The following is a 25668-nucleotide window of genomic DNA, read 5'->3' as shown; positions in this document are numbered from 1 at the left end:
AGTTAAACATCTAACAGTAACTGCAATGAATTTACATTGATAGTCCAGCAGCTGCTGCACTAGCGGGCACAAAATATGCTACCATAGTTTTGGTCTTGCTTGCATGTAAATGCTGAGGTGCCCAGTTTCATGTTAGATCATTTTATTAAAGACAAAATCCTGAATTATTATAAGGAGTACTTAACAATTTCATGGCTATATATCATCAGTGATCAGCAGATGTTTGCTGTTTTGGACTAATGCCGAAACTGACTCATTTCATGAGTCCAAGCTTAAACATTTGTTACCCAAACTGCTTATTTAGTTGTCTATGTAACACTTAATTCACACAAAGATGTAGGTGCCCTTATAATCCCACTTAGCATCTTACAACCCAGAATATAATTTGAACACACAACCCAGCATGCAGGTATAATGATGTTATGGATATTGACTAATGCAGAAAGATAAAACAAAAGGGTTTATCAGGCTTAGTTAAATAGTTATACTGTTCTCTATCACAGGAGGGTTCAGATATATGTAAGGTACTACAAGCTGATAGTTTCTTGTTGTTATTTCTTCACTGAGGTTGGACAACTCTGCTTGAAATTCCTTCATCATCTGCTTAGGGGCAGGCTCATCAAATCGTTCATCAGGGTATGAACCCAAGGGAACCTGCCAATTACAAAGCAAAACATTAAATCACAGTAACAGTTTTTTGTTGGTTTTGTCGGTACAATTATTTTTCAAGTGCTTTCAAAGTTTTGTTCATCATCACCAAACTTACCACATCTGTGTACTTGTTTGTAAGTGTCCACCCCATGGCTACAAATTTCACTGTCTCGCCAACATTTGGGAGGGTCTCCAAAATTGTCTTCATGCTTGACTGCCCCTTAGTAGTTGGTGGAGGTTTGCGCAGCAGGAGCGAGCCATTGGGGATCCAAGAGTAGTAGTCAAACTAAATTATAAAAGAAATTTCAGTAATTCTATTGGATGGATGCATAGAAATAGGTATACTATTAACTATTACATAAAACAGAATATAAAACTATGTACTCTGTGCAATCTTTCCTTTCATTTTTCCCCCCGTAACCATTTATCCTGTTGGGGGATATGGGGGGGCCGGAGCCTATCCCAGCTGACACTGGGCGAGAGGGGGGTACACCCTGGACAGGTCACCAGACTATCACAGGGCTGACACATAGAGACAGACAACCATTCACACTCACATTCATAATTTAGAGTCATCAATTAACCTGCATATCTTTGGACTGTGGGAGGAAGCCTGAGTACTTGGAGAAAACCCATGCTGACACCGGATGAACATGCAAACTCCACACAGAAGAGCTCCCTTACCATGGAGTTCAAACCAGGAACCCTTTTGCTGTGAGGTGACAATGCTAACCACTGCACCACAGTACTAACACAATCTGTTGCTCGTCCCATCGATTTGACATGTTTGTTTTAACTTCAAGAAGTTTTCAGAACTTCTCATTACCTTACCTGTCCATTATTGACTGCAGCATGTTGACCTGTCACTGTGAAGATTATCATGGTGATGAACTTGATCACTTCCTCGACAGTATGAAACTCTGATGGAAACCCTGTTGACAGCACAGTCATAATCAGTAAATATTGGTTGGCTTTCACTATCTGCATTGGTTAACATAATATATATACAGTGTGTGTATGTATGTGTATATGTATGTGTGTGTGTGTATATATATATATATATATATATACACGTGTGTGTGTGTGTGTGTGTGTGTGTGTGTGTGTGTGTGTGTATGTATATATAATAATATAGCCCATGTTCTGAAACGTATGTATGTGTGTACATATATATATATATATATATATGTATATGTATATGTATATATATATATATATATATATGTACACACATACATACGTTTCAGAACATGGGTTTATTACCTGAAGCTTTGTTTCCCAAGAAGCCATGTGTGAATATCTCACTGATCCAATCCTGCAGCTCAGTGTCTTTCAGCACCTCACTGTCTGAGGGGTAATAGTACTCCACTACTGCCTTCACAAAGCTGGTGAACACAAAGTAATTTGATTAAATATTTTAAATATTTACATTTGTAATTTTGTTTGTGTTTTTGCTTGTAAAATGATGTAGCACGAACTGTTGCAACATTTATGTAAAGGTAACCTGTAGATTATGTCCCACAGCTTCAGGCCATCATCTCTGTAGTAGAAGTTGGGTATGGAATCCAGTCCTCGTGCAGTGATGTTCTCTGGCAGACAGAGGGAGCTGTAGGTCAATTCAGAGTGAGCCTTTTCCGCGAGCTCTATGTTCCCCTGGAGTCCAGCTGAAGTCTAACAATCAGTAACACAAGTAACAAGGGACAGGTCTCAGTAAATAAAGACATCCTGAAGGTTGATGTGGTTTTCATAGTAATGTTATCAATATAAACATCTTAAAGATCCATACTTTACTCAAAATGCCGTCAGGTCCATAAATAGATTTCTGTCCCATAGTATTTATTTGGAGAGTGTAACGGAAATGAGGGATCAGCAGCTGTACAAAAAGAAAAGGGAGAATATTAAATTCAAATTATCCGTTGAAATGTCACCACCAAGTCAAAGTACGTAAACATTTCTATAAATCAGGCAGCATATAACAGGAAGTACATTCCAACTATCTGTCTTCTATATATATATAGTCTTGATATAGTCAAGTCAACCTTATTTATATAGCACTTTACACACAAACATGGTTGGTCCAAAGGGCTTTTTAGCACACACTATAATCACTCCTGATCATTTCAAAGTCAAACATATGTATCTTTCTGATTTCAGACAACATATTTCTAAAGTTCTGTTGAAGTGAGCGACGCAGGCACCATTACAACAGTGAAACTGTACCTTGTAGAGGGGATGAAACACAGGGAAGCAGCGCAGAGTGGCAACAGTAAAGACTCCTGCCAAACCATGAGAGTTTGTGAAGTGATAGACTGCCTGATGTTGCAACAAGTCTGCATTTTTAATAAACATCTTGGCCAGCAGCCAGTCAGTCTCTGGGTCACTGGGCAGAAAGATGGGGTTCTGCTCAGAGGGTTGTTGATACAGCTGAAATGTGGAAAAAAAATTGAAATCACAGTGATGGTCTTTAAATCCAGATGCAAACTGATCACTGTTCTACACAACACAAATGTTCGTAGAGCCTCTGCTTAAAGGAAAAGCACCATTCTCAAGCTGTCCTCTCATATGTGAGATAATATTGCAATATCTACAAGCTACCTATGCACAGCTGTGTGTAAGTTGAACACCCCCCACTAATGACACATAACTGGGGGCACAGTGCAGTGCAACTGTAGTAAAAAAGGGACATTCTCATAGCAGGGTCCCATGTTTCTGTGTGCTACTGCTGTATAATTTAGATGATTCTACAACTTTCCATCAGCAATGTGAATGCTGAAACTGATTTGATCTGTCGGTAAAATACCTGTATTGCAATTGGCATCAGTTTGTTTTCGGGATTCAGGTAGAACATTATGAAACCAGGAGTCACGTGCAGAGATTCACCATCATAAACCTTAGTGGGTAATCCATCCAACACCTTGTAGTCACAGAGGAATATGTTGCCTTTCTGTATGGGGAGGAAAGAGAACAGAAGCGTAGTACACATCAAGAGTAGGCCTGGGCAGTATTAGACTATTCTCCTTCTATTAAACTGATACAGACTGTATTTGGTAATATATCGTAGTGAACAAAATGTGCCTCCAGAGGTCAGTCAGTCAGAAACAGGTAGCTTAGCTGAGAAAGATGGTGAATGTGGTTGAGATAACATTACAGGACAAGTAACACAGAAAAATGCCTCTGCCTGTTTGGGAGTATTTTGGGTTTAGTCCTGAATGTAAAGGTAAGCCAGCAAACGTGGACAAAGCTGTGTGCACTGTTTGCCTCAATAAAGTTTTGGCTAAAGAGGTATCATCAACTGTGTCATCGGGTCCTCCAGCAAGACGGGCTCTTATTTTTCATCTATTCAGTATACCATGGGCCATAAGTATTTAAACCCAGGAAGACTTCTAAGTACGCTAATTGCATATTAAAAACAAAGCATTGTAGGCTGGACAGTGTCATGCATGCTACAATGAATTCTATCACCAAAAGCTCGGCTTTTATGTTTTGTTTTTTTGTCATTGTTTTTACACAAATACCATCATATACCATATACCCCGGTGAAATGTCAAACAGAAATCGCCCAAGCCTGATCAAAAGGTATCACAGATTTGTACAGTGAATGAAGACAAAACCTCTTTATAGATCAAAACAATGTGAAGCTATCAAATGGAATAGAGCTCAAAATATTAAAGCACTTTTCACTGCTGTACAAGTAAACTCTAAAGTTAAAGAAAAGAATATCACCCATTTAAAGCCTCTCTTCTTTCATACCTCCATTTCCTTCTGCAGAGAGGTTCCTTCTGCCAGGAACGGCTTCACCATCTCCTCTGTGACTGGAAAGTTTGGAGGAAGCTCTGAGCAGCGCTTGATCACATTGGGGTTGACTCCGTTCAGAAACTGGGATCCATAAAAGTCGTCTTCCTTCCAGTGCTCTGAAACATACTCTGGAAGAACAGCAACTGGCAAATATAATATCTAATGTCTATCTAATGTTCTACTAAAAGCTATAAGAATGCTTATCCACAAGGTGGAGAGATTTAGACAAAACCAAAACATATGCATTAGGTCTGCTGGCTAGCCTCTATATTGAGGGTATAACAATGCAACATTTGGATAGATCTTTGCCAGTCTAGCATTAGTTAAATGAGCTCTACCGTATTTACTGCTTTGAGTTATATTAAGCTGTATTTAGCATTTTTGAATGATGCCTTTATCATGTCTAAGATGGAGTCCCACTGACCATCTGTTCTCAGTCCTATTCTCCTGTTCTCCCAGAAAGTATTTTAGCAGTTGGAGGCACCTTTTTGTAATTGTTTTTTTAATGAGAATAAAGCTTTTTGCTTGTGTTTTTGCGTTGGGACATGCCTCGCCTTTCTGCGCTCTTGGCACCTGGCGTTTTTGCTGGAGCGCTCTGCTTTGAAAAAAATTCAAGTCAGAGCCAGAAAGAGCCCCACATCAACTCTTTTTCGTCATCTTTTCTCCTGTTGTCCAATAGATGATTTGACAGGTGGGCCTTCTGTGGTGGTCATGACAACAAGTTCACAGTTGGTAAACAATAGAGGAGAAACTGGTGGTAGTGGTTGCTGGATACCCAAAGCAATACGGCCCGACGAGAGACAGCAGGTTGTCAGACTGCCCCTGAGTGATCCTAAAATATGTCTTGAAATGGCCATCATTGGGGCGAAGCTCTGGGACCAACTGGTGATGCTCCCCATGATCCACCCTCTTTTTTAGGGTCTCATGTGCCCACACAGATCTCTGTTTCCATGTGCCCAACAAACTATTTACTGACAGCCTCTCACCCTCAACCAGAGCTACAGCAAGTACCCTCTGCCTCAACATTTTAGCAACTAGATACTAAATACTGTAACTTAAATGAATAAATAAATGGCAGATTGATTACACGGGAAGGTTAGAATAAGGAGGGGAGGACTGACAATAAAAAGGCAACAAGCGTTTTTTTCACCAGTGGCATTCAATTGGGAAAAAAAAAGTAGTGGGGCATGCCTCACGTTTTGCAACCTGCAAAGCACTTCCTGTGTGATCGGGGCCTTACCCATGTTTTCCTAACAACGTGCTCTGACACATTACACACAGTCATTTGATTCTTTGCTAATACAATGTTGGCACAGCTTTTAGGCCAGCAGTACACCAGTTACAGCTTCTGCACAGTGCTTAGCCCAGTAGTTTCTGTCAGTCACCTTTCATTTTCATAGCTGTCCCTCAACACTTTTTAAACCACTCAAAACATGTTGAGTGTTAAGCCCATTATATTACCCATTACTAACATATTGAACCCATTACAACTCATTGCATATATTTATTTACAGTTGTTGTCTCTCTATTGAGGGCCTGGGCTGCTTTGTTAAGTTTGCACATTCATCAGCACTTAGTCACCTGTTATAATGAATCTATAGGAATGACAGTTTGAAGAGCGTAATATAGCAGAACTTAAACAATACCTGACATTTGTGTCTTTTTAGACCAAAAGATGTTTTTCATATCCTCAATTTTTCCCCAGCCTTCAGTGGATCCAAGCATCCCCTTAAACATGAGCTCAGCACCCCTGAGATAAGGAAGGGTAAAACAAAATGCAGATAATTAAACAACAAAGTAACATTAATGGTCCATATAAATAAAGCATTGACTATATTGAAATCACTGACTCACTCACATTACGTTTTTTGTATAAAGAACTTCCATTGTCTTGGACAAAGAGAAGCAGACTTCTGATGGGAGCTCAGATACATCTTTGAAATGACTCTTGTGTGGTAGCTTTTCATCAGAATCCTCCCATCTAAAAATGGAAAAGCAAAACAGAAAGTTGCATAAAGATTCGTCCTGGTAGGCATCTGAGACGAACAGCAGCTGTAGAAATACACATTAAAACTTACTGGTACAAAGTCTTTTTAAGCATCAGCTCATTTTTCCTGTGGTCAGTCAACAGGGGATGGTCGTCCTCAAAAACCTTCGTGGCTGAAGCATACAAAGAACATAACAGCAGGAAAATTTCAAGGACAAAACTAGTAAGATAATTGGCACAATTATTCTGAGGAGTGGAATCCAATAATTTTCTAATTATTTGAGGAAGTTGAGGCAGACCTTTCCCTCCTCTCAGCTCCACCAGTTCTCCCCTGGAGATCCATCTGTAACAGGGGAAAAGAATGGCTTCTCCTTCTGGAGTCGTCACCACTATTTTGGAGCAGAACCACTCATCTTCTGGGAGAAATAGAAAAGGATCTTTCTCCACCTTGACCAGCAGAAGTTTCTCCAGAGATGAACTGGTTTTCACGGTGTAGTTTGATGTCTGGAAAACATTAACGTTAGACCTTAGTCCTGTCCTAATGGTAAAAAGTATGACATCAAGGTAGATCAACAAGAAGAAAGAAAGACAAAGCAAATCCAACACTTGTGTAAAGAACCGTTTTTGCTGATGCTGAATAGGAACAAGCGATGTCACAGCTGTAACAGTGCTCTCTGTTGTGACAGTGATGTATTTGAGCTCACTTTGACATATAGAGGGGAATGGGAGGTGGATGGCGTGGCACCAGGACGAGATGGCTGCCAAGCTGCAGACCACTGTGTCAAACCAACAAACAACAAAACTGGTTGTTTTTTAGGGAATCTATGCTGTGTTCCCAGTGGCTTTTTTGTCACCAAACTGTTATTTAGTGAATTCTCAGTGATTTCTTGCTGCAATTGTGGCACGAAAAGCAGCTGTTTTTATTTCCAAAATGTTGCTGCTTTTCCAGTGGGAATTGTGCACCCAAAATAGGGTATTTTCAGCCAAAAGATAAGCTTTTCCATATCATAATTTACAAATGGTACATATCCATGGTTCACAGAAACGTACACTGCCAATGTGTTTTTCTGGTGATTGAATTGGAAGTAAAAATTACCGAAAACACTGACTGTTTAGAAATGAGCACATATGCTTACTGTATAGTATATATCACCCAAGGGTGTGTTCAGTTGAAAATAGATTAAAAGAAAAAGTGGTGAATTTAATGAAAAATGTTGTGAATATTTTACACCTATGTTTGGATGTGGATTTGAAACTAAATATACATGTTAATGTATGGTCATGCTGATCGTCTTATGGAGGCCATTTTGAGAACATTAGGGCTTTACAGATGCATGAATTGTTTAAAGTCTTAACGGAGTCAGACTCATGACCACTGAGTTATTGCCAACTAGTTATCGTGTTGTCTTAGCCATCAGATTTTCTTGGTTTCCTCGGATTTGCACAGATTATTATTTCTGTATGGACCATTTAGTCACAATTGCAGTAGAGTAAAATAAGTGCAGTAAAATAACCCTGTTAATCTAGAGAATGTTTGTTCTTATGTAGACAAATGCCACCCCAATACACATGCATCAGCAGCTGGATCCAACTTACCATCCCAGTTTTAAAATCCATACCATAGTTGTCCAACTCAGTTCGCTCGCTCTTCCCTCCAGTTCCAATTAAGGTGACAAATATGTGGTCAAACGTTCCTGCGTGTGTCATCTCACCTGTTGTCACTTGTAACTTGTACTCAGCCATGGTCATTTGTTTTCAGTTCTGTGTGGACTGGAATAAAGAAATGAAATATCTAAACTCAGTGGCAAATGTCACTAATATTGTCAAAGCTACAGTAAATACCTGTTATCACTCACCTTTTGGCCTTAGTTATTTGGCTCCTGCTTTTCTCAGTTCTGCTCTTTATTATACATCTCCCCATCCTGTGCTCCTCCCACTTAAGGTGGAACCATAGCAGATCGTTAAGTTAAGATTTATAAAAAATTCAAACTATTAGAGAGTTTTCATGAAAGTCCTTTTTTGGAAACAATATATATACATTCGCAAATTCACATGCAAATCATACCCTCCAGACTGTAAAGTTACTAATGTACTGTGATCTACCAGGCAGCTACAGACAAATGGTTACTAAACCAGACATTCAGTACACACACACACACACACACACACACACACACACACACACACACACACACACACACACACACACAATTTATTAAGGGAGGTTTCTACATAAAGATACATCCTTGTACTTAAAATTCAGTGACCTGCAGTATTTGAACTCTGACTTCATGGAAGTTCATGATCGCTCAGATCCAGCAATGCAAACATTTTGCACATTTGAATTCAGATATGTAAATTATAACTGCTCCAAGTCTGATGAGAGACAGGTTTGTCATGGGCCCTGTCACCATAACAGACACACATAGCTCTCAGTGAAGTTCCACTGCTTATGTACAGTATCTCACATTAAGTGAGTACACCCCTCCCATTTTTGCAAATATTTCATCATATCTTTTCATGGGACAACACTATAGAAATGAAACTTTGATATAACTTAAAGTAGCCAGTGTACAGATTGAATAATAGTATAGATTTACCTTCCTCTGAAAATTACTCAACACACAGCCATCAACATCTAAACAGCTGGCAACATAAGTGAGTACACTCCACAGTGAACATGTCCAAATTGTGCCTAAAGTGTCAATATTTTGTGTGCCAACCATTATTGTCTAGCACTGCCTTAACCCTTTTGGGCATGGAATTCAGCAGAGCTCACAGGTTGCTTCAGGAATCCTCTCCTCACAAGCTGCACACTGACTACTTTAAGTTATATCAAAGTGTCATTTCTATAGTGTTGTCCCATGAAAAGATAAAATGAAATATTTGCAAAAATGGGAGGGGTGTACTCACTTATGTGAGATACTGTAAAGCCTTAAACCAAAAATAAAACATATATCATCCACAAGCACTACAGACTTTCTGTTCTTCCCAAAAAGGGTCGAAGATAAAAAGTATGAAGCACCATTGTGAACCTAAAAGAATGTAATTTCTTTGGAATGAAGGTTGGATTCAGTCTGAGTTTACCACCACTTCAAATTAACAGGAAACTTGGATGAGGTGGTACAAACATCGGCTGCTGACCTTTTAACATTAACATTAACTTGACTTGGGTTAAATTCCCCCATTAGCTCTGGCTGTCATGAGGTCAGAGGCTGGCGGCTCTGTGTGCAGCCAGTTTCATTTTCATTGCAGGTTTTTTTTTTTTTTTTACCCCTTAGCCTACTGAAGTTAAAAGAACACCTAAACTTTTTTTTTTTTTTTTTTCAAATCCACTATGCTTTAGGCCAGGCAGGGGGTAGACTTAGGCTGGGTGGGCTGCAATGGAGGTGCTTCTTGCATACTCTTCCCACTCAATCACGTTTAGCTCAAAGACGTACAGTTTCCAAAAAGGAACATGAAAACTTGTAATGGCTTACTACCCACCCCTCAAAGGATTTTGGAGTTACTGACAGAGGATGGAGGATAGCAGAGGATAGAGGATTCATTCAACATTAAACAGACAGCAAGTATGATTCAAACGTATTTATTCACAATAAAGCAAAAGTAAAAATAAACACACAAATCTACAATCAAGATAAATCTAACTAGGACACTAAAGGTTGGTGTGTATATAAGAACGAGCAAGAGAGAGGTGTGTGTGGGTGTGACAAAGACAAAGATTAAATGGCTGACAAAAGAGGTAAATACTACAGTGACGCCAAAGCAAAGATGGATACTAAGGTTCTTCTGTCCAGTCCATGTTAGCAGATCTATTAATCAAAATGTACATCAAATCATTATTTCTCAAAGATGATTTGTTTTATTTTAGCTCATTTTTATCATTGTATGTTTAAATGTTCATTTTTCTGATTGGGATTAATTTGATGCTATAAAGACAGGGGTTGGCATCATGATTGACATCTGTGTGTGCCAAGTGGTGTTCTTGTGATCAGTGGTGCTGTCGCAGTTGGGGCTCGCATGCATAGGTGCCTGAGTAATGAAGCAAGTGAATCAAATGCATGCCATAATTCAATTAGGGGAAGCAAAGTTAAAGTTTTGCTACCCCACCTTTTTCTTATATCTCATCATCATACAATCCCTGCAATTAGGTGAATATATTTGAACAGCCTCTATCAATAAAAGTTTAACTATTTTCAGCAACTGACTAAAACAAGCAGCCCTGAAAAAAACGTATTTCTGGACCGCCTTTGGAGTTGGTTCAGTCCAAGAAGTCGCTGATCACACAGCTGATTAAATGATCGGTGTAGACTGACAGTGCAGTGCAGTGAGAGAGGCAAAAAGAGCAGAGCTTTTCCTCACAGCACTAAAGTGTCTGAATTAACAGTCAAATGTATGGATTGGATGGATTTGGGAAGATTTGATTAGGAAAAGGAAGCTGTCTTCAAGCCCTGTGTGTGTAATACAATTGTCTTTTATTTTTAAAAGTTCTGCCAAGTATTGTCCCCCCTGTGGCAGCTATTGGTAATTTCTTTTTGTCTCCAGGATGTGTCCCTTCCTATTGCTATTGCATGCTACCTTTCAGCCTATATTGAAGAAACCTAATTGCAATCCTGCTCTAGCAATAAACTGTAGGCCTATTTCTAAACTACCATAATTATCAAACGTTTTAGAGAAGGTTCAATTCCCTGCTATGTTGGAGAGACACAATATTTATAAGTTACAGTCATGGTTTCGAAAACAACACTACTGAAACTGCTTTTCTGAGAGTTTCAATTGATATTTTAATGTCCTCTGATGCAGGTAACTGTTCTGTGTTAGTGTGTCCTGACCTCCGCTCTGCGTTTGACAGTAGACCATCATATCATAATCAAGAGGTTATGTGATTGAGTGATTGTGAGTTTCTCAATCTGTATAGGAGACTTTCACACTGTCATGTGGTGTCCCGCAGGGCTCAGTTCTGGGGCTTCTGTTATTGTCTTTATATTTGCTGCCCTTGTGACAAATAATAAACAGATGTGTTACTGCATACTTGCACCCTCCTCATTCTCTGAACATTAGAATTTGGTGGTCAAATGTCAAGGTCAGTGTGACCTTATAAAACATGTTTTTGGCAATATCATTTGTATGCTGATTATGACAAAACATCACACAAATGTCTAATAGGATAAAATAATAAAGTGATGACATTTTATATTCAAAAGGCCAAAGGTCAACTTCATTGTGACATCATAGTATTGTGCATTAAACACTTTTCAGGCATTTACTCAATGTCATATCTCAGGAACAGAAGGGGAGACATTTGCTCAAATACTGAATTAGTGACACTAATCTTGAAACTGTGCTGATTGTATAGATTGTCAGTGCTGTCGGGGGAAGGTGTGTGTGAAGCATCCATGTTTTCACAGACTTGGATACAAAATGTAAGCGAAACTTGACTGGTGTGCAGAAGCGGGTCGGTGTTTCAATGGTCTAGCTATTATGGCTGATATTACTGCAACCTGTATACTACTAAAGTGTCTGAATATCAAGTTAGTTTAGTTGCACTGACTGAAAACTTCACAAAAGTCTGACTTATGTTCTCATGACTCATTACTTTATTTTATTTAGCCCTGCGTTCACAGCAAAGCATTAAATCTCAGTCCAAACTCTTCTCATGAATGGTCCCACGGTGGATGAGTGACTTACCAAACGTGTTAATCTGAGTCTGATTTTTTTGTTTTAGCTTCCAAAACAACTGCCCTGGCTGTGGGTACATTTACTGATGAAGTAACCATACCAAAGTATTTTATTATTTATAATTGCATACTTTTTTTGTACTCTTGCTCAAATTATGTTGACATATGCAGCACACACTGAATGAGATTACTGAACCACATGCCATTTTAATATGAACTGCAAACAAAGCAAATTAATAATTAAAATACATACTGGTGAAGTACATAAGCCATCATTCATCACCAGATACACTGTTGTGTACTCACAACATTAAAGAGTAAGAAGAACTTGAATACCAGAATACACTTAAAAAGATTGTTAGCCAATCTTCTCATTTGTTATTTCTCAACATCTGTCTGTGTAATTTGCACAAAGATATAGGTGCCCTTATACTTAAAATAACACAACCCAGCATGCAATATGGGTGTTATTAAAAAGGTATCGATATCTAACTGTAAAACAAGAAATCTCTGCTTGTATGTAGCCTTTTCATATTTGTCCTTCACATATCTCAGGAACTGTTTATCCAGTCTACTTCACACTTGGCAGGTGTATTGCTTGGGACCCTTGAGTGTGCACTGGCAAATTTAGTGTGATTTAGATAAGTTTAGTATTAATAATATTAATAAACAAGCAAACAGCGCACCGTGACTCTATCCGGCAGCAGGGGCGGGGCCTTCGAGCAATTCTTCACAACAGATGAATAAAGAGATGTTAAATTGTAGCAAACTGAAACATTTAGTCATGCAACTTTCAGAATAATAAACATGTCTGTTCCCGGACCCAAAGTAACACATTGTCAAGTGCAAAGTTGTTTGACTAAGCTGTCCTGAGTAACCAACTGCTGACTATAGTAACTCTCTCCTGCCTTCATGCACACAGCGAGACAGAAGATGGAGGAGGACAGACACTGTGCTGTTGCCGGAGGAGCCACTGACTGAGATTACTCAAATTCTTAAGTTACAAAAAGCGTCTTAAAGGTCGCCAAGTGAGTGGTGTGTGTGTGTGTGTGTGTGTGTGTGTGTGTGTGTGTGTGTGTGTGTGTGTGTGTGTGTGCTTATGCTGAGTACCTGCTATGTAAATCCCTGTTCTGCCTTATAACTACAGTGATGTGGACTTGAGCATGTCTTCACCTGCATCCATTTTGTAAGTTTGCTATCCTAACTTACAACACTAATAACGCTACTGCCAGCAACTCACCGCCGCTGTTTAAATCTACTGTCTGTTGTAAAGTGAAGAGTGACGGAGGCATTATCAGTAATTAAAGTCTGTTTAAGGTGAAGTGTTCGATTCTCATATATTCCTGAATAGTTTAATGAAAAATAAAGCATCACATTTTAATTGTTTTTGTGAGCAAAATCTGTAAATGTAGTAGGCTACAATTCCTCTGAAGTTAAAGTGCAACTTGCAGGTTAAATTTTTTTTAAAAATATATACATAACCTTGTCTGAAAATTACCATATGAGAAGTTAATTCAGAATTTATTATGGTTTACATGACATAAGGGCACAAATTCAGAGGAAAAAGTGGCTCTTTTTAGCTCCTCTTCTAAAAACGCTTTTTTTTTTTTCCCCAACATCACCTGATACTACGTCACGAGAGGGACTCTGTGTCCTTGACCCTGTCTCTGTCCAATGCGCAGTAGTAGGTGGTATTGAGTCTGAGCGGTAGTAAACTTGTGAGTTAGTATTTTTTCGGTTGTTAACAGTGCATTTCACCATTTGTGATTATGCCGAATTATTGTGTTTGTGCAGGTTGCACAAACTCGAGTCTGTCAGGATATCGAGTCCACCGTTTTCCGGACAGAAAAAGGAGTGGAGTTAGTTTTTGTGCCTGGGTGCGTTTTGTGCAGGTGAAGAGGCGCGATTTCACAGCTTCATCTGTGACCAAAAACATGGTCGTGTGCAGCGCTCATTTTGGACAGGAGTATTATGTTCCTGGCGGAGCCCGCCCGCCCTCGCACATACTCCCGAGGCGCAGAGAGGGAGACCCGAGCCTCGGGGGTATGTGCGAGGGCGGGCGGGCTCCGCGGAGAGGAAGTCCTCGGTGTTTGAGACGGGACGGGCAGTGTGAGGGTTGATGGGCAGTGTGAGGCATGTTATGTCTGCTCTGGGGGTCAGATTCTTCACCAGAGTCCAGAAGACATCCACCTCCCTGCAGCACATACTCTCCACAGCTGAGGACATGGGCTGGCAGTTCCCACACAAGCACCTATCATACAAAAAATTATCAGGAAATCTTCGTATCTCTCTCTCTCTCCCTCTCTCCCCTGCGGACGTCAATACACCGTAATGCGGAGTTCTAACACACATAGCAAGACACGTCTGATACAAGCTGATATTTGCGCATTAGTTTCTGTTATGGGTAAGTAGCATTAGTTATCTATTACTGGCAGAACTATTGGTAGCTTTGTTATAACCTAATACGTGATGGCAAACTTAATGTTGTGATGTGAACACAGCGTTAGACATCCTTAGCTATCGTTAGCTAACGCTGGTCGCTCACCAAGACACCTGCCCAGTTCTCCACTGGTTCTCCTCACGCCACAGCTCTATTTCTCTCCTGTAGCCATTATTTCTCCTAACCCTGATCTGTTCCTGGTCTCTTGGACGCCTAGCAGGCTCATAATTATAAGCCTGTGGGCCGTCATATGCATATGAATGTACATTTTCAACCTCAAGTCTCAAAACTAGTACTGGGATCCATGTTTATTAATGTTACACTCAATCGAACTCGGCCGGACTCCCTTACGATATGTCACTTCTAGTTACTGGGTTTTTAGATGCGGAAGCAAAATTCTCTCACGAAAATGACCCCAAAAGTCACTGTAGTATGTATATGTTTTTGTCTTTTGTTATAATCAAGTTTCTACATCATTTTCCTACACATTTATTCACCATGGTCTCCAACCTGCAAGTTGGGCTTTAAAGAAGACACTCAAGTAGGTCGTATGCTGTTAAGATGTGTTCTTTGGGGGCGTTTTATTTCTCTGTACAATGACCTTGAATAGCACCATAATTTAATATTTTTTATATCTACACACCATAATAAATCTATAGCTGTTTGGGGGCCAGGTGTGTCACCCATTGCTCACGGAAATGCAGTGTGTGAAACTCTTTGTATGAGTGGTTCTCGAGAATGCAGCAAACTGCAAAATAGGCCAAGCAGTCGACACAGTTTTGAACCGGCACTGCACTAGTTAATTGATGCAGAAGGATAAAAAAGGCTTTATCAGGCTTAGTTAAATAGTTATACTGTTCTCCACAACAGCAGGGTTGAGATATGTGTAGGGTACTTCAAGCTGTGAGTTTCTCGTAGTGATTTCTTCACTGAGGCAAGACAGCTCTGCTTGAAATTCCTTAATCATCTGCTTAGGGGCAGGCTCATCGAATCGTTCATCTGGGTATGAACCCATGGGAACCTACAAAAATGACAAAGTAAAATAGAAGATTAGATTGACACAGTAATTTATTTGTTACAGTTTTTTAGAAGCGCTTCTAAAGTGTGGATGGATTACAATGATTTTGTATAACATCACCAAACTTACCGTATCAGTGTACTTGTTTGAAAGTATCCAAGACAATGCTGCAAATTTTCCCGTCAGTCCAACATCTGGAAGGGTCTCCAAAAGTGTCTTCATGCTTGACTGCCCCTTAGAGGTTGGAGGAGCTTTGCGTAGCAGGAACGAGCCATTGGGGATCCAGGGGTAGTAGTCATACTAAATAATCAAAGAATTTACAGTATGTATAACTATTTAATTTTGTAATTGCTTATTGTTACCTCACTTGGATGTTTGCTGTTCACTGTGCAGAATGATGACCTGACACCAGAAGGTTTTTTCTTCCCAAAAAACGTTCTCAGTGCCTATCTTAAGTCTAACTTTAAGATGTGTGCATACAAGCATGATTTTGTGAGTTCAACAATTTTGGTAGAAAATTATGCAACTGTGCAACTTGTGAAACTTGGAACCTCCAGCTCAAACACACTGAGAGTGGCCTTATCACTGTGTACTTAAAGTTGTTTAATAAATGCATGTGCACTTATGAGCTGCAAGAACATATGTGTCCTCACATGGTAATGAATTCATGGCAGTGTAACTTTCTTGTTCAGAGAATTTCTGCGTACATATCTACTTAACATAAAACTGCTTGCATAACATATGAAGTTGCTAAGACAGAAGAGCGTAAGAGTGGGGGTGACTAGGACTCTCCAACTTGTGCAACCACTTTGTGGAAACTTAAGGAGCTAGATGTAAAGAACGTAGAGTTCCTTCTGATGCTGGTTTCAAACATGTTCTCGGAAAGACATGCTTTTGAAACTTGTTTCAACTTGTTTTAAAGTATTACAGCTGTATACAATCTACATTTAGTGGCTTTTTCAGAGGGAGACTCATGGTTTTAAGCATTGAAGATCTATGGTGATTGAAAGATATTATGTTTGTGCTTTATTGCATACAATCTCTGCACTAAACAGCAACTGCTCTTTAGTCGCAATGACAATTGAAATAGACATTGTGTCCAGCAGTTCAGCTTATTTGCATATTTATTCAGTATTTTTTAGTGAGGTACAGAGCATAATAATTAACACATTAATTGAACTTCTCATAAAAAACCCCACATCAGACACACAACTCCTCCAACTTAAATCACATATTATGTTGTTGGTCCGTACTCATATGTATAAGTCTGGGGTAAAATGATAAACCTTGAAAGTCAGTAGAAAACAAACAAACAAACAGCTGTCTCTTTGTATAAGTCTAACGTTCTGTTAGAGGGGCTCTTTAATTGAAATCCACTGTATAGAAATAGGTATAATATTAACTGTTATATAGAACAGAATATAAAACAATGTAAGAAATGTAATCTTTCCACCACTTAAAAATTCCAGATGTGTTGCTCATTCCATACATTTGATCAATAATCGAGTTTGTTAAAACTTCAGGAAGTTTTCAGAACTAGTCATTGCCGTACCTGTCCATTATTGACTGCAGCATGTTGACCTGTCACTGTGAAGATTATCATGGTGATGAACTTGATCATTTCCTCGACAGTCGTAAACTCTGATGGAAACCCTGTTGGCAGCACAATCACAGTATGAGTAAATATTAGCATTCATGAGGGTTAGGCTTTTAGTTGCAATGGTTAAGGTGATGTGTACCCTGGGTGCGTTGGTTGTTGATGTTCTGGGACACTGTGTCAAGTTCTTCCTGTTACATGCATCATCTACTTTCAAAATACACTTTAGTTTTCACAGAAAATTTACAGTTTACATATTGTGTCTTTCAAAATAAATGCACTACGTCAGTACAACAATGCAAATTGACATTTTTTCCTCCATCAACTAATGCACTTGATTTTAGGCAACAAAAACACATGGTTAGTTTTAGGAAAAAAAAAACAAGGTTTGGCTTTAGAATCTTGTAGGATGCAAACAACGCTCTCCCAAGTGAAAGTCGATGTGTGTTGGACCCATCCTCCACCCCTTCCAGTCGCCCTAATTGGACTTTCGCCACCTTAACTTTTGTTCTTGTCCTGCCACGTTTCCCCCGATGCTGCCGAGCACCGTTAAACTTGACGTGACCAGCTGCTTATCATTGCGACATTAAAGGATGACTTTTTTTTGTTAGTGTCTGACGCCACAAGTCACTGCCCAAGCGCCGGATTTCAATGACTTTGGAGTGAGACTAGGCTCCTCCAAATACCAGACTTGTAGGTTATTGGAGGATCTTGTATTTCTGGTCTGGTAAGGGTGTTACTAACCATATTGCAACGAGCTAGCTTAGCGCAGCTGCCTCACAGTATGTTTCACTGGAGGAGAATGATTTGGTTTGGAGGTGCAAGGGGCAGACAGAATGTTGCCTGTTATGTCCTGTGGGCTGCCTTGGTGAGCACTGATAACATTATATTAAACACAATTTAAACTATATATTTTAATTTCCAACTATAATAAGATAGTCATACTGAATGGTGAATACAAATACATGTAAGGGATAATACCCAACTAGGTGTCCATTATCACATTTTCAATGGCCGTCGTTGAGGCGTGCATGTTGGACAGTTGCCTCTGTGAATGCCATTAAAAATTGAAAATGAACACCTTGAAGGGCATTATCCCGCTTATACCATGGTCACTTCCCAAGGAATTACAAATTTCTTTATATTTTTATACTTTTTACACTCAAAATCTAAAGTGTTTCCCACCTTCCCACCGTAGGGTTTCCCAAACACCTGAGTAATCATTACTGCCCATAAGGTACTTCATTCATCTTCTAACCGCTTCATCCTCTTGGGGGTCGCGGGGGGGCTGGAGCCTATCCCAGCTGACATCGGGCAAGAGGCAGGGTACACCCTGGACAGGTCGCCAGACTATTGCAGGGCTGACACATAGAGACAGACAACCATTCACGCTCACATTCACACCTACGGACAATTTAGAGTTATCAATTAACCTAATCCCCAGTCTGCATGTCTTTGGACTGTGGGAGGAAGCCGGAGTGCCTGGAAGGAGCCCACGCTGACACGGGGAGAGCGCGCAAGCTCCACATGGGGGGGCTCCCACACCCGGGATCGAACCATGAACCCTCTTGCTGTGAGGTGACGGTGCTAACCACCACACCACCGTGCCATCTTCCTCTGGTGGTGTTCAGAGGTTGAGGCAAGAAGGACTTTACTAAGTGTTGGAAATTAATTGTAAACAGAGACTCTGACTGCATCTCTTATTCATATTAGATACAGGCAGATACTGTTATGCAGCCAGCGCGTTCATTTAGAACGGTGAACAGACAGTTACACCAGAAATACTTAGTATGTGTGCATTGTCAGTTTTTAACACACACCCTGCAGCCAATCGGAATCAAGTATTCAACCAGACCATGATATAATAGATAGATAAATAGATGTTTTAAATACCTGAAGCTTTGTTTCCTAAGAAGCCATGTGTGAATATCTCACTGATCCAGTCCTGCAGCTCAGTGTCGTCCCGCACGTCATTTTCTGAGGGATAATAGTACTCCACTGTTGCCTTCACAAAGCTGGTGAACACAGAACAATTTGATTTGAAATGAGTATTGTGAAATTATTTTAAAAATTCAGTTCAGTAATTTAGCTTAAACTCAATACTCCGTCACTCTGCAATTGCCTAACCTGTAGATGATGTTCCACAGCTTCAGGCCATCATCTCTGTAGTAGAAGTTGGGTATGGAATCCAGTCCTCGTGCAGTGATGTTCTCTGGCAGACAGAGGGAGCTGTAGGTTGTTTCAGAGTGAGCCTTTTCTGCGAGCTCTATGTTCCCCTGGAGTCCAAGCGAACTCTAACAATCAGTAATCAACAAATAACAAGGAGCAGGTCTGAGTAAACAAAGAAGCACTGAAGGTGGGTGTGGTTTTCAAAATAATGTAATTTTTAGTATCAGTTTCTATTCATAAATAAACAAGTTAAAGATCCATACTTGACTTAATATCCCCTCAGGTCCAAAAATTTTCTCTTTTGCTGCAGTATTAATTTGGAGAGTATAACGGAAATGAGGGATCAGCAGCTGCACAGAAAGAGAGGGTAGAATATTAAATTCAAAGTGTTCATTGAAATGTCACCACCAAAGTCAAATGTTAACAATTCAAATTAGTTTTTACTGCTTTCAAACATTTTCGATATAGTCAAGTTAACTTTTATATTGCACTTCACACACAAACATGGCTGATCCAAAGTGCTTTTTAGCACACACTATAGCTCTTCAAAGTTCTGTTGAAAAAGTGAGTGAAAAATCAGGTTCAGATCATCACGCAGGCACCATTACAACAGTGTAACAATACCTTGTAGAGGGGATGAATAACAGGGAAGCAGCGCAGAGTGGCAACAGTAAAGACTTCTGCCAAACCATGAGAGTTTGTGAAGTGATAGACTGCCTGATGTTGCAACAAGTCTGCATTTTTAATAAACATCTTGGCCAGCAGCCAGTCAGTCTCTGGGTCACTGGGCAGAAAGATGGGGTTCTGCTCAGAGGGTTGTTGATACAGCTGAAATGTGGAAAAAAATCTTTAATTGTAATATTTGAAATCACAGTGATGCACTTTAAATTCAAATGCAAACTGATGACTGTTCCACACCTTAAGGCCTTGATCACACAGAAAGCATTTTAGCAGCTGGAGGCGGCTTCCGTAATTGTTTTTAATGAGATTTACGCTGTTTGCGCTCTGTTTTTCCGTTGCAAGGTGCCTCATGTTCCTGTGCTTTAGGCACTTGGCATTTTTGCCGGAGCACTCTGAACTCCACAAGTTGAAACAACTTTAAACTCAAAGTGGAAAAACGCCCCATGACATGTCCGCTTTTTTCCCATTGCCCAATGGGAGGATTTGAGAGGCAGGCCTTCTGTGGTGGTCACAATAAGTTTACAGTTGGTAAACAATGGAGGAGAAACTGGTGGTTGCTGCTGGATACCCAGAGCTGTACGGCCCCAAGATAGACAGCAGGTTGTCAAACTGCCCCTGAGTCATCCTAAAATACGCCTGGAAATGTCCATCATCAAGACGAAGCTCCTGGACCAACTGGCGGTACTCCCCATGATCTCTTATTTTGGTTCTCATGTGCCCACACAGATCTCTGTTTCCCTGTGCCCAACAAACTATTTACTGACAGCCTCTCAGCCTCAACCAGAGCTACAGCAAGTACCCTCTGCCTGAAAATGTAGGAACTAGATACTTATTACTGTGAAATAAATAAAATAATTTCATGGTACTGATTACACAGGAAGGTTAAGGTACAGAGGTGATGGCATGGTTGCCTGGCAACAATAACATTTTTTCTTTTACCAGCGGCATTTAATTAAAAAATAAAAAGGCAGTGCAGTGCGCCTCGCGTTTTGCCGTGCCATGTTTCTTTGTGCTACTGTTGTATCATCTAGATGCTCTGTGAATATACAATGACTCTACAACTTTCCATCTGCAGTGTGAACACTGCAACTGATTTGATCTGTCTGTAAAATACCTGTATTGCAATTGGCATCAGTTTATTTTCTGGATTCAAGTAGAACATTATGAAACCAGGAGTCACGTGCAGAGATTCACCATCATAAACCTTAGTTGGCAATCCATCCAACACCTTGTAGTCACAGAGGAATATGTTGCCTTCCTATATGGGAGGGAAGTTAGAGAACAGAAGTGTGGCACACATCAAGAGGTATCGCAGCTTTGTATAATGTATGAAGGCAAAACCTCTTTATCAATCAAAACAAAGGGAGGCCATTACATGGTATAGACCTAAAATATTCAAGTACTTTTTACTGCTGTGACTTACTGCTGTTTAACTCTAAAGTTAAATTTACAAATAATTTCAAAAGTAAAGATTATGAGCCATTTAAAGCCTCTCTTCTTTCATACCTCCATTTCCTTCTGCAGAGAGGTTCCCTCTGCCAGGAACGGCTTCACCATCTCCTCTGTGACTGGAAAGTTTGGGGGAAGCTCTGAGCAGCGCTTGATCACATTGGGGTTGACTCCGTTCAGAAACTGGAATCCAAAAAAGTCATCTTCCTTCCAGTGCTCTGAAACATACTCTAAGGGAATAAGAATTGGCAAATATAATATATAATGCCGAAACATATTTCTTTCTTCATGTGTAAAGTGCGATATTGTTTTCACGGTCATTCAACTAGTAACAAGATTTTTTGTCTGAGGTTTTTTGCTCTTGTAGAAAAACTTAAGTTTTACAGGGACATCTAATCCAAATTAATTTATATGTTTAAAGAGCCTCAGCTCATTTACCCATGTTTGTTTTACAGAATGTGCTCACTTGATTCTTTGTTAATACAACAATATTGGCGCAGCTTTAAAGCCAGCAGTATGCTATGGTCCATGCAGTAGTTACAGCTTCTGCACAGTGATTTCTGTCAGTCACCTTTCATTTTTTTAGCTGTCCCTCAGCACTTTTTAAACCACTGAAAACATAATTTGAAGTGTTGAAGTGCCCATTATATTACCCATTACTGACATAATACATCCATTTCAACTCGTAGCATATATTTATTTAAAGGTTTTTTCTTTCTGTTTAGGGTGTTGGCTGTGTTGTTAAGTTTACACAATTATTAGCACTTGCATGTATACTTGTATGCATAGTCCATGTTATTATAAAACTATAGGAATGACAGTTTGTTGCAGAACTACAGCAATACCTGACATTGGTGTCTCTGTAGACCTGAAGATGTTTTTAATATCTTCAATTTTTCCCCAGCTTTCAGTGGATCCAAGCATCCCCTTAAACATGAGCTCAGCACCCCTGAGATAAGGAAGGGTAAAACAAAATGCAGATAATTAAACAACAAAGTAACATTAATGGTCCATATAAATAAGGCATAGATTATACTGAAATCACTGACTCACTCACATTACGTTTTTTGTATAAAGAACTTCCATTGTCTTGGACAAAGAGAAGCAGACTTCTGATGGGAGCTCAGATACATCTTTGAAATGACTCTTGTGTGGTAGCTTTTTATCAGAATCCTCCCATCTAAAAATGGAAAAGCAAAACAGAAAGTTGCATAAAGATTCGTCCTGGTAGGTATCTGAAACGAACAGCAGCTGTAGAAATACACATTAAAACTTACTGGTACAAAATCTTTTTAAGCATCAGCTCATTTTTCCTGTGGTCAGTCAATAGGGGATGGTCGTCCTCAAAAACCTTCGTGGCTGAAGCATACAAAGAACATAACAGCAGGAAAATTTCAAGGACAAAACTAGTAAGATAATTGGCACAATTATTCTGAGGAGTGGAATCTAATAATTTTCTAATTATTTGAGGAAGTTGAGGCAGACCTCTTCCTCCTCTCAGCTCCACCAGTTCTCCCCTGGAGATCCATCTGTAACAGGGGAAAAGAATGGCTTCTCCTTCTGGGGTCGTCACCACTATTTTGGAGCAGAACCACTCATCTTCTGGGAGAAATAAAAAAGGGTCTTTCTCCACCTTGACCAGCAGAAGTTTCCCCAGAGATGAACTGGTTTTCATGGTGTAGTTTGATGTCTGGAAAACATTAACATTATACCATATGCATGTCACAAAGCAGAAAGTATGAATGACATCAAGGTAGATAACAATGGGCGTTGGTGGCTTGGTGGTAGAGCAGGCGCCCCATGTACAAGGATGTTGCCGCAGTGGCCCGGGTTTGACTCCAGCCTGTGGCCCTTTGCTGCATGTCACTCCCTCTCTCTCTCTCTCCCCCTTTCACACTTGTCTGTCCTATCGATTAAAGGCGAAAATGCCCCAAAAAATATCTTTAAAAAAAAAAAAAAAAGGTAGATCAACAAATAAGAAAGACAAAGCAAATCAAACACTTGCTCAAAGAACCATTTTTGCTGATGCTGAATAGGAGCGAGCGATGTCACAGTCATTCATCAGTATAATTTAAAACTAAGACTTTACAGACTATAATAGTGCTCCCGCTCTAGTGTTCTCAATAAAACTGCACTTTGTTGGCATCATCTTAATTATCTCTGAATGGTAGCGTCCATGGTAACAGCATATGAAGGAACAGGTCAGACGCCAGAAGGAAATGTTGGCATTGTACATTTCTGCAAACTACAAATATGTTACATTTGCAGGTTTCATACGTATTGCATCAGAGTTTCTAAAGTGACGTAGTATTTGAGCAGACTTCCACATATATCAAAGTTGGTGTAACTGTTGCTGAATTTTCCTGCCACAATAGTGACACAAAAATGTGTTGTGTTTTTTAGGGTGCTTTCAGACCTAGAGTTGTCTTGCTTTGGTCCGAATCAGGGACTGATTTTGTCACAAGTTGCATAATTGCCTAGAGTTGGTTTGTGCTCTCACGGCAGCATTTACAAGCGTACTGGATCAAATGCCTTGCACAAGAAAGCTGCTCCGATTGGTCAGAATTTCCATGTGGGAAAAACCCAGGAAGTAAACCAAACGTTGAAGAAGAGTACACTTGCAAGATAAATGTGACACTTTCTAATGTCACAATGGAGGGACAACTACACAGGTTGATTTTAGCGCTGCTCATCGTGGACTATATTGCTGTCATTGTTCATTTTAGTCAAACCATACAGTTTGAAAACGAGGCGCGGTTCCAACTAGAAAACAATGTTTTGATGCACTGGATGTGCTGAATGTGCATATTAAGGCAGTACAGGAGGAGGCGCACATTAATAATCCTCCAGGACTGTAACATGCTCATGTTTAACACAAACAATGTGTAATTTGGATCGAGCATTTGGATCTCTTCAAGAAGGTCTCGGTCTGGTTGTTTTGGTGCGCAGCCAAGTGTGATTGCTGTGCTCACACCTGCCCAAATGAACCACACTTAGAGGGCAAACGAACTTGAGTTTGGTTGAACCGAACCAAACAGGGCAGGTGTGAAAGCCCTCTTAAAGGGATTTTGCTGCTTTTCCAGGACCCCAAATCAGGTAGAACATGATCTTCTCCTAACTGTAGCCAAGTGTTTGTGTCTAAATCTACTTTAACCACAGCATTGTTGAAATGTAAAGTCTTGCAACCCTGTCTCGTAGAAATTACGTTTGTATTTTACTAAACTGCTTTCTTGATTACATTGTTGCAGAAGCATAATTGATGCCTGGATGATGTTCAGAGACATTTATTTCAGGTTACGAAATACTACCATGTTCCTGCGGCCATATAAAGTGCAGGACCTTGTTACAAGAACTCCCCAGAGCCAAAGGTTCACATCTAGGCTCCTGTCTTAGTAGGCAATGAGTTATCATGTTGCCTAAGCCATCATATTTTCTTGGTTTGCTCAGATGTGGACAATTGTGATATGGACCATTTTGTCAAATTTGCAGTACGGTAAAATAAGTCCAGTAAAATAAGCTATTAATCTAGACTTAAAGGATGCCACCTCAACACACACGCATGCATTCTGAACGACCTAATCTGAGTTGTTGACAATGGTCAATCAGCTGGTTTTAACTTACCATCCCAGGTTTAAAATCCATACCATAGTTGTCCAACTCAGTTTGCTCACTCTTCCCTCCAGTTCCAATTAAAGTGACATATACGTGGTCAAACGTTCCTGCATTTGTCATGTCACCTGTTGTCACTTCTAACTTGTACTCAGCCATGGCCATTCCTTTTTCAGTTCTGTATGGACTGGAATAAAGAAACAAAATACCTAAAGTGAATGGCAAACATCACTAATATTGTCAAAGCAAAATACCTGTATCACTTACCTTTAGGCCTTAGTTATTTGGCTCCTGCTTTTCTCAGTTGTGCTGTGTTTTATACATCTCCACATCTCATATGGTCCTCCCACTTTAGGTGGAACTATCGCAGATCATTTGGTTATGATTTATAAAAATTTAAACTACTAGAGAGGGTTAATTTAAGTCCTTTTTCTTCACTGGAAACAATATACATACATTCACAAATCCACATGCAAATCATAACCTCCGGACTATAAAGTTACTAAGGTACTGTGATCTAACAGGCAGCTACAGACAAATGGTTACTCTTGACGTTCAGTAATCACACACCATTCATTAAGAGAGGTTTTTACA

At 39.8% G+C, this 25668-nt stretch overlaps 2 protein-coding genes across 2 annotated transcripts; both read right to left on the bottom strand.

Moving 5' to 3' along the window:
* Window positions 1-342: 342 nt before the first annotated feature.
* Window positions 343-8176, bottom strand: LOC125896673 (hydroperoxide isomerase ALOXE3-like). Its single transcript, XM_049589428.1, has 14 exons — window positions 8030-8176; window positions 6733-6937; window positions 6525-6606; window positions 6305-6427; window positions 6093-6196; window positions 4402-4574; window positions 3452-3595; window positions 2872-3075; window positions 2438-2524; window positions 2156-2322; window positions 1915-2036; window positions 1483-1583; window positions 767-937; window positions 343-654 (listed from the first exon to the last, which is right to left on the bottom strand). Exons 1-14 carry the CDS (start codon window positions 8174-8176, stop codon window positions 475-477), a joined length of 2010 nt encoding a protein of 669 aa, XP_049445385.1. The 3' UTR covers window positions 343-474.
* A 7030-nt stretch (window positions 8177-15206) lies between these two features.
* LOC125897569 (hydroperoxide isomerase ALOXE3-like) lies at window positions 15207-25233 on the bottom strand. Its single transcript, XM_049590971.1, has 14 exons — window positions 25087-25233; window positions 22951-23155; window positions 22743-22824; window positions 22523-22645; window positions 22311-22414; window positions 21523-21695; window positions 21131-21274; window positions 19960-20163; window positions 19599-19685; window positions 19294-19460; window positions 19060-19181; window positions 17122-17222; window positions 15699-15869; window positions 15207-15572 (listed from the first exon to the last, which is right to left on the bottom strand). The coding sequence occupies exons 1-14, from the start codon at window positions 25231-25233 to the stop codon at window positions 15393-15395; spliced, it is 2010 nt and encodes a 669-aa protein (XP_049446928.1). The 3' UTR covers window positions 15207-15392.
* Between the last annotated feature and the right edge of the window lie 435 nt (window positions 25234-25668).

Source organism: Epinephelus fuscoguttatus, linkage group LG11, assembly GCF_011397635.1.
Source record: "Epinephelus fuscoguttatus linkage group LG11, E.fuscoguttatus.final_Chr_v1".
Lineage (NCBI taxonomy): Eukaryota > Metazoa > Chordata > Actinopteri > Perciformes > Serranidae > Epinephelus > Epinephelus fuscoguttatus.
Note: the sequence above shows the minus strand (reverse complement) of the source record. Positions and strands in the feature narration are given on the sequence as shown.

Excerpts from the sequence above, each read along its gene's own strand:
- LOC125896673 (XM_049589428.1), bottom strand. The coding sequence starts at position 8,176 with ATGGCTGAGTACAAGTTACAAGTGACAACAGGTGAGATGACACACGCA. Across the intron at positions 6,197-6,304 it reads CTTTATACAAAAAACGTAAT|GGGTGCTGAGCTCATGTTTA; the intron begins GTGAGTGAGTCA and ends TCCTTATCTCAG. Across the intron at positions 2,037-2,155 it reads CTGTGGGACATAATCTACAG|CTTTGTGAAGGCAGTAGTGG; the intron begins GTTACCTTTACA and ends TGTGTTCACCAG.
- LOC125897569 (XM_049590971.1), bottom strand. The coding sequence starts at position 25,233 with ATGGCTGAGTACAAGTTAGAAGTGACAACAGGTGACATGACAAATGCA. Across the intron at positions 23,156-25,086 it reads TGGATTTTAAACCTGGGATG|ACATCAAACTACACCATGAA; the intron begins GTAAGTTAAAAC and ends AATGTTTTCCAG. Across the intron at positions 15,870-17,121 it reads CTGCAGTCAATAATGGACAG|TATGACTACTACCCCTGGAT; the intron begins GTACGGCAATGA and ends TTGATTATTTAG.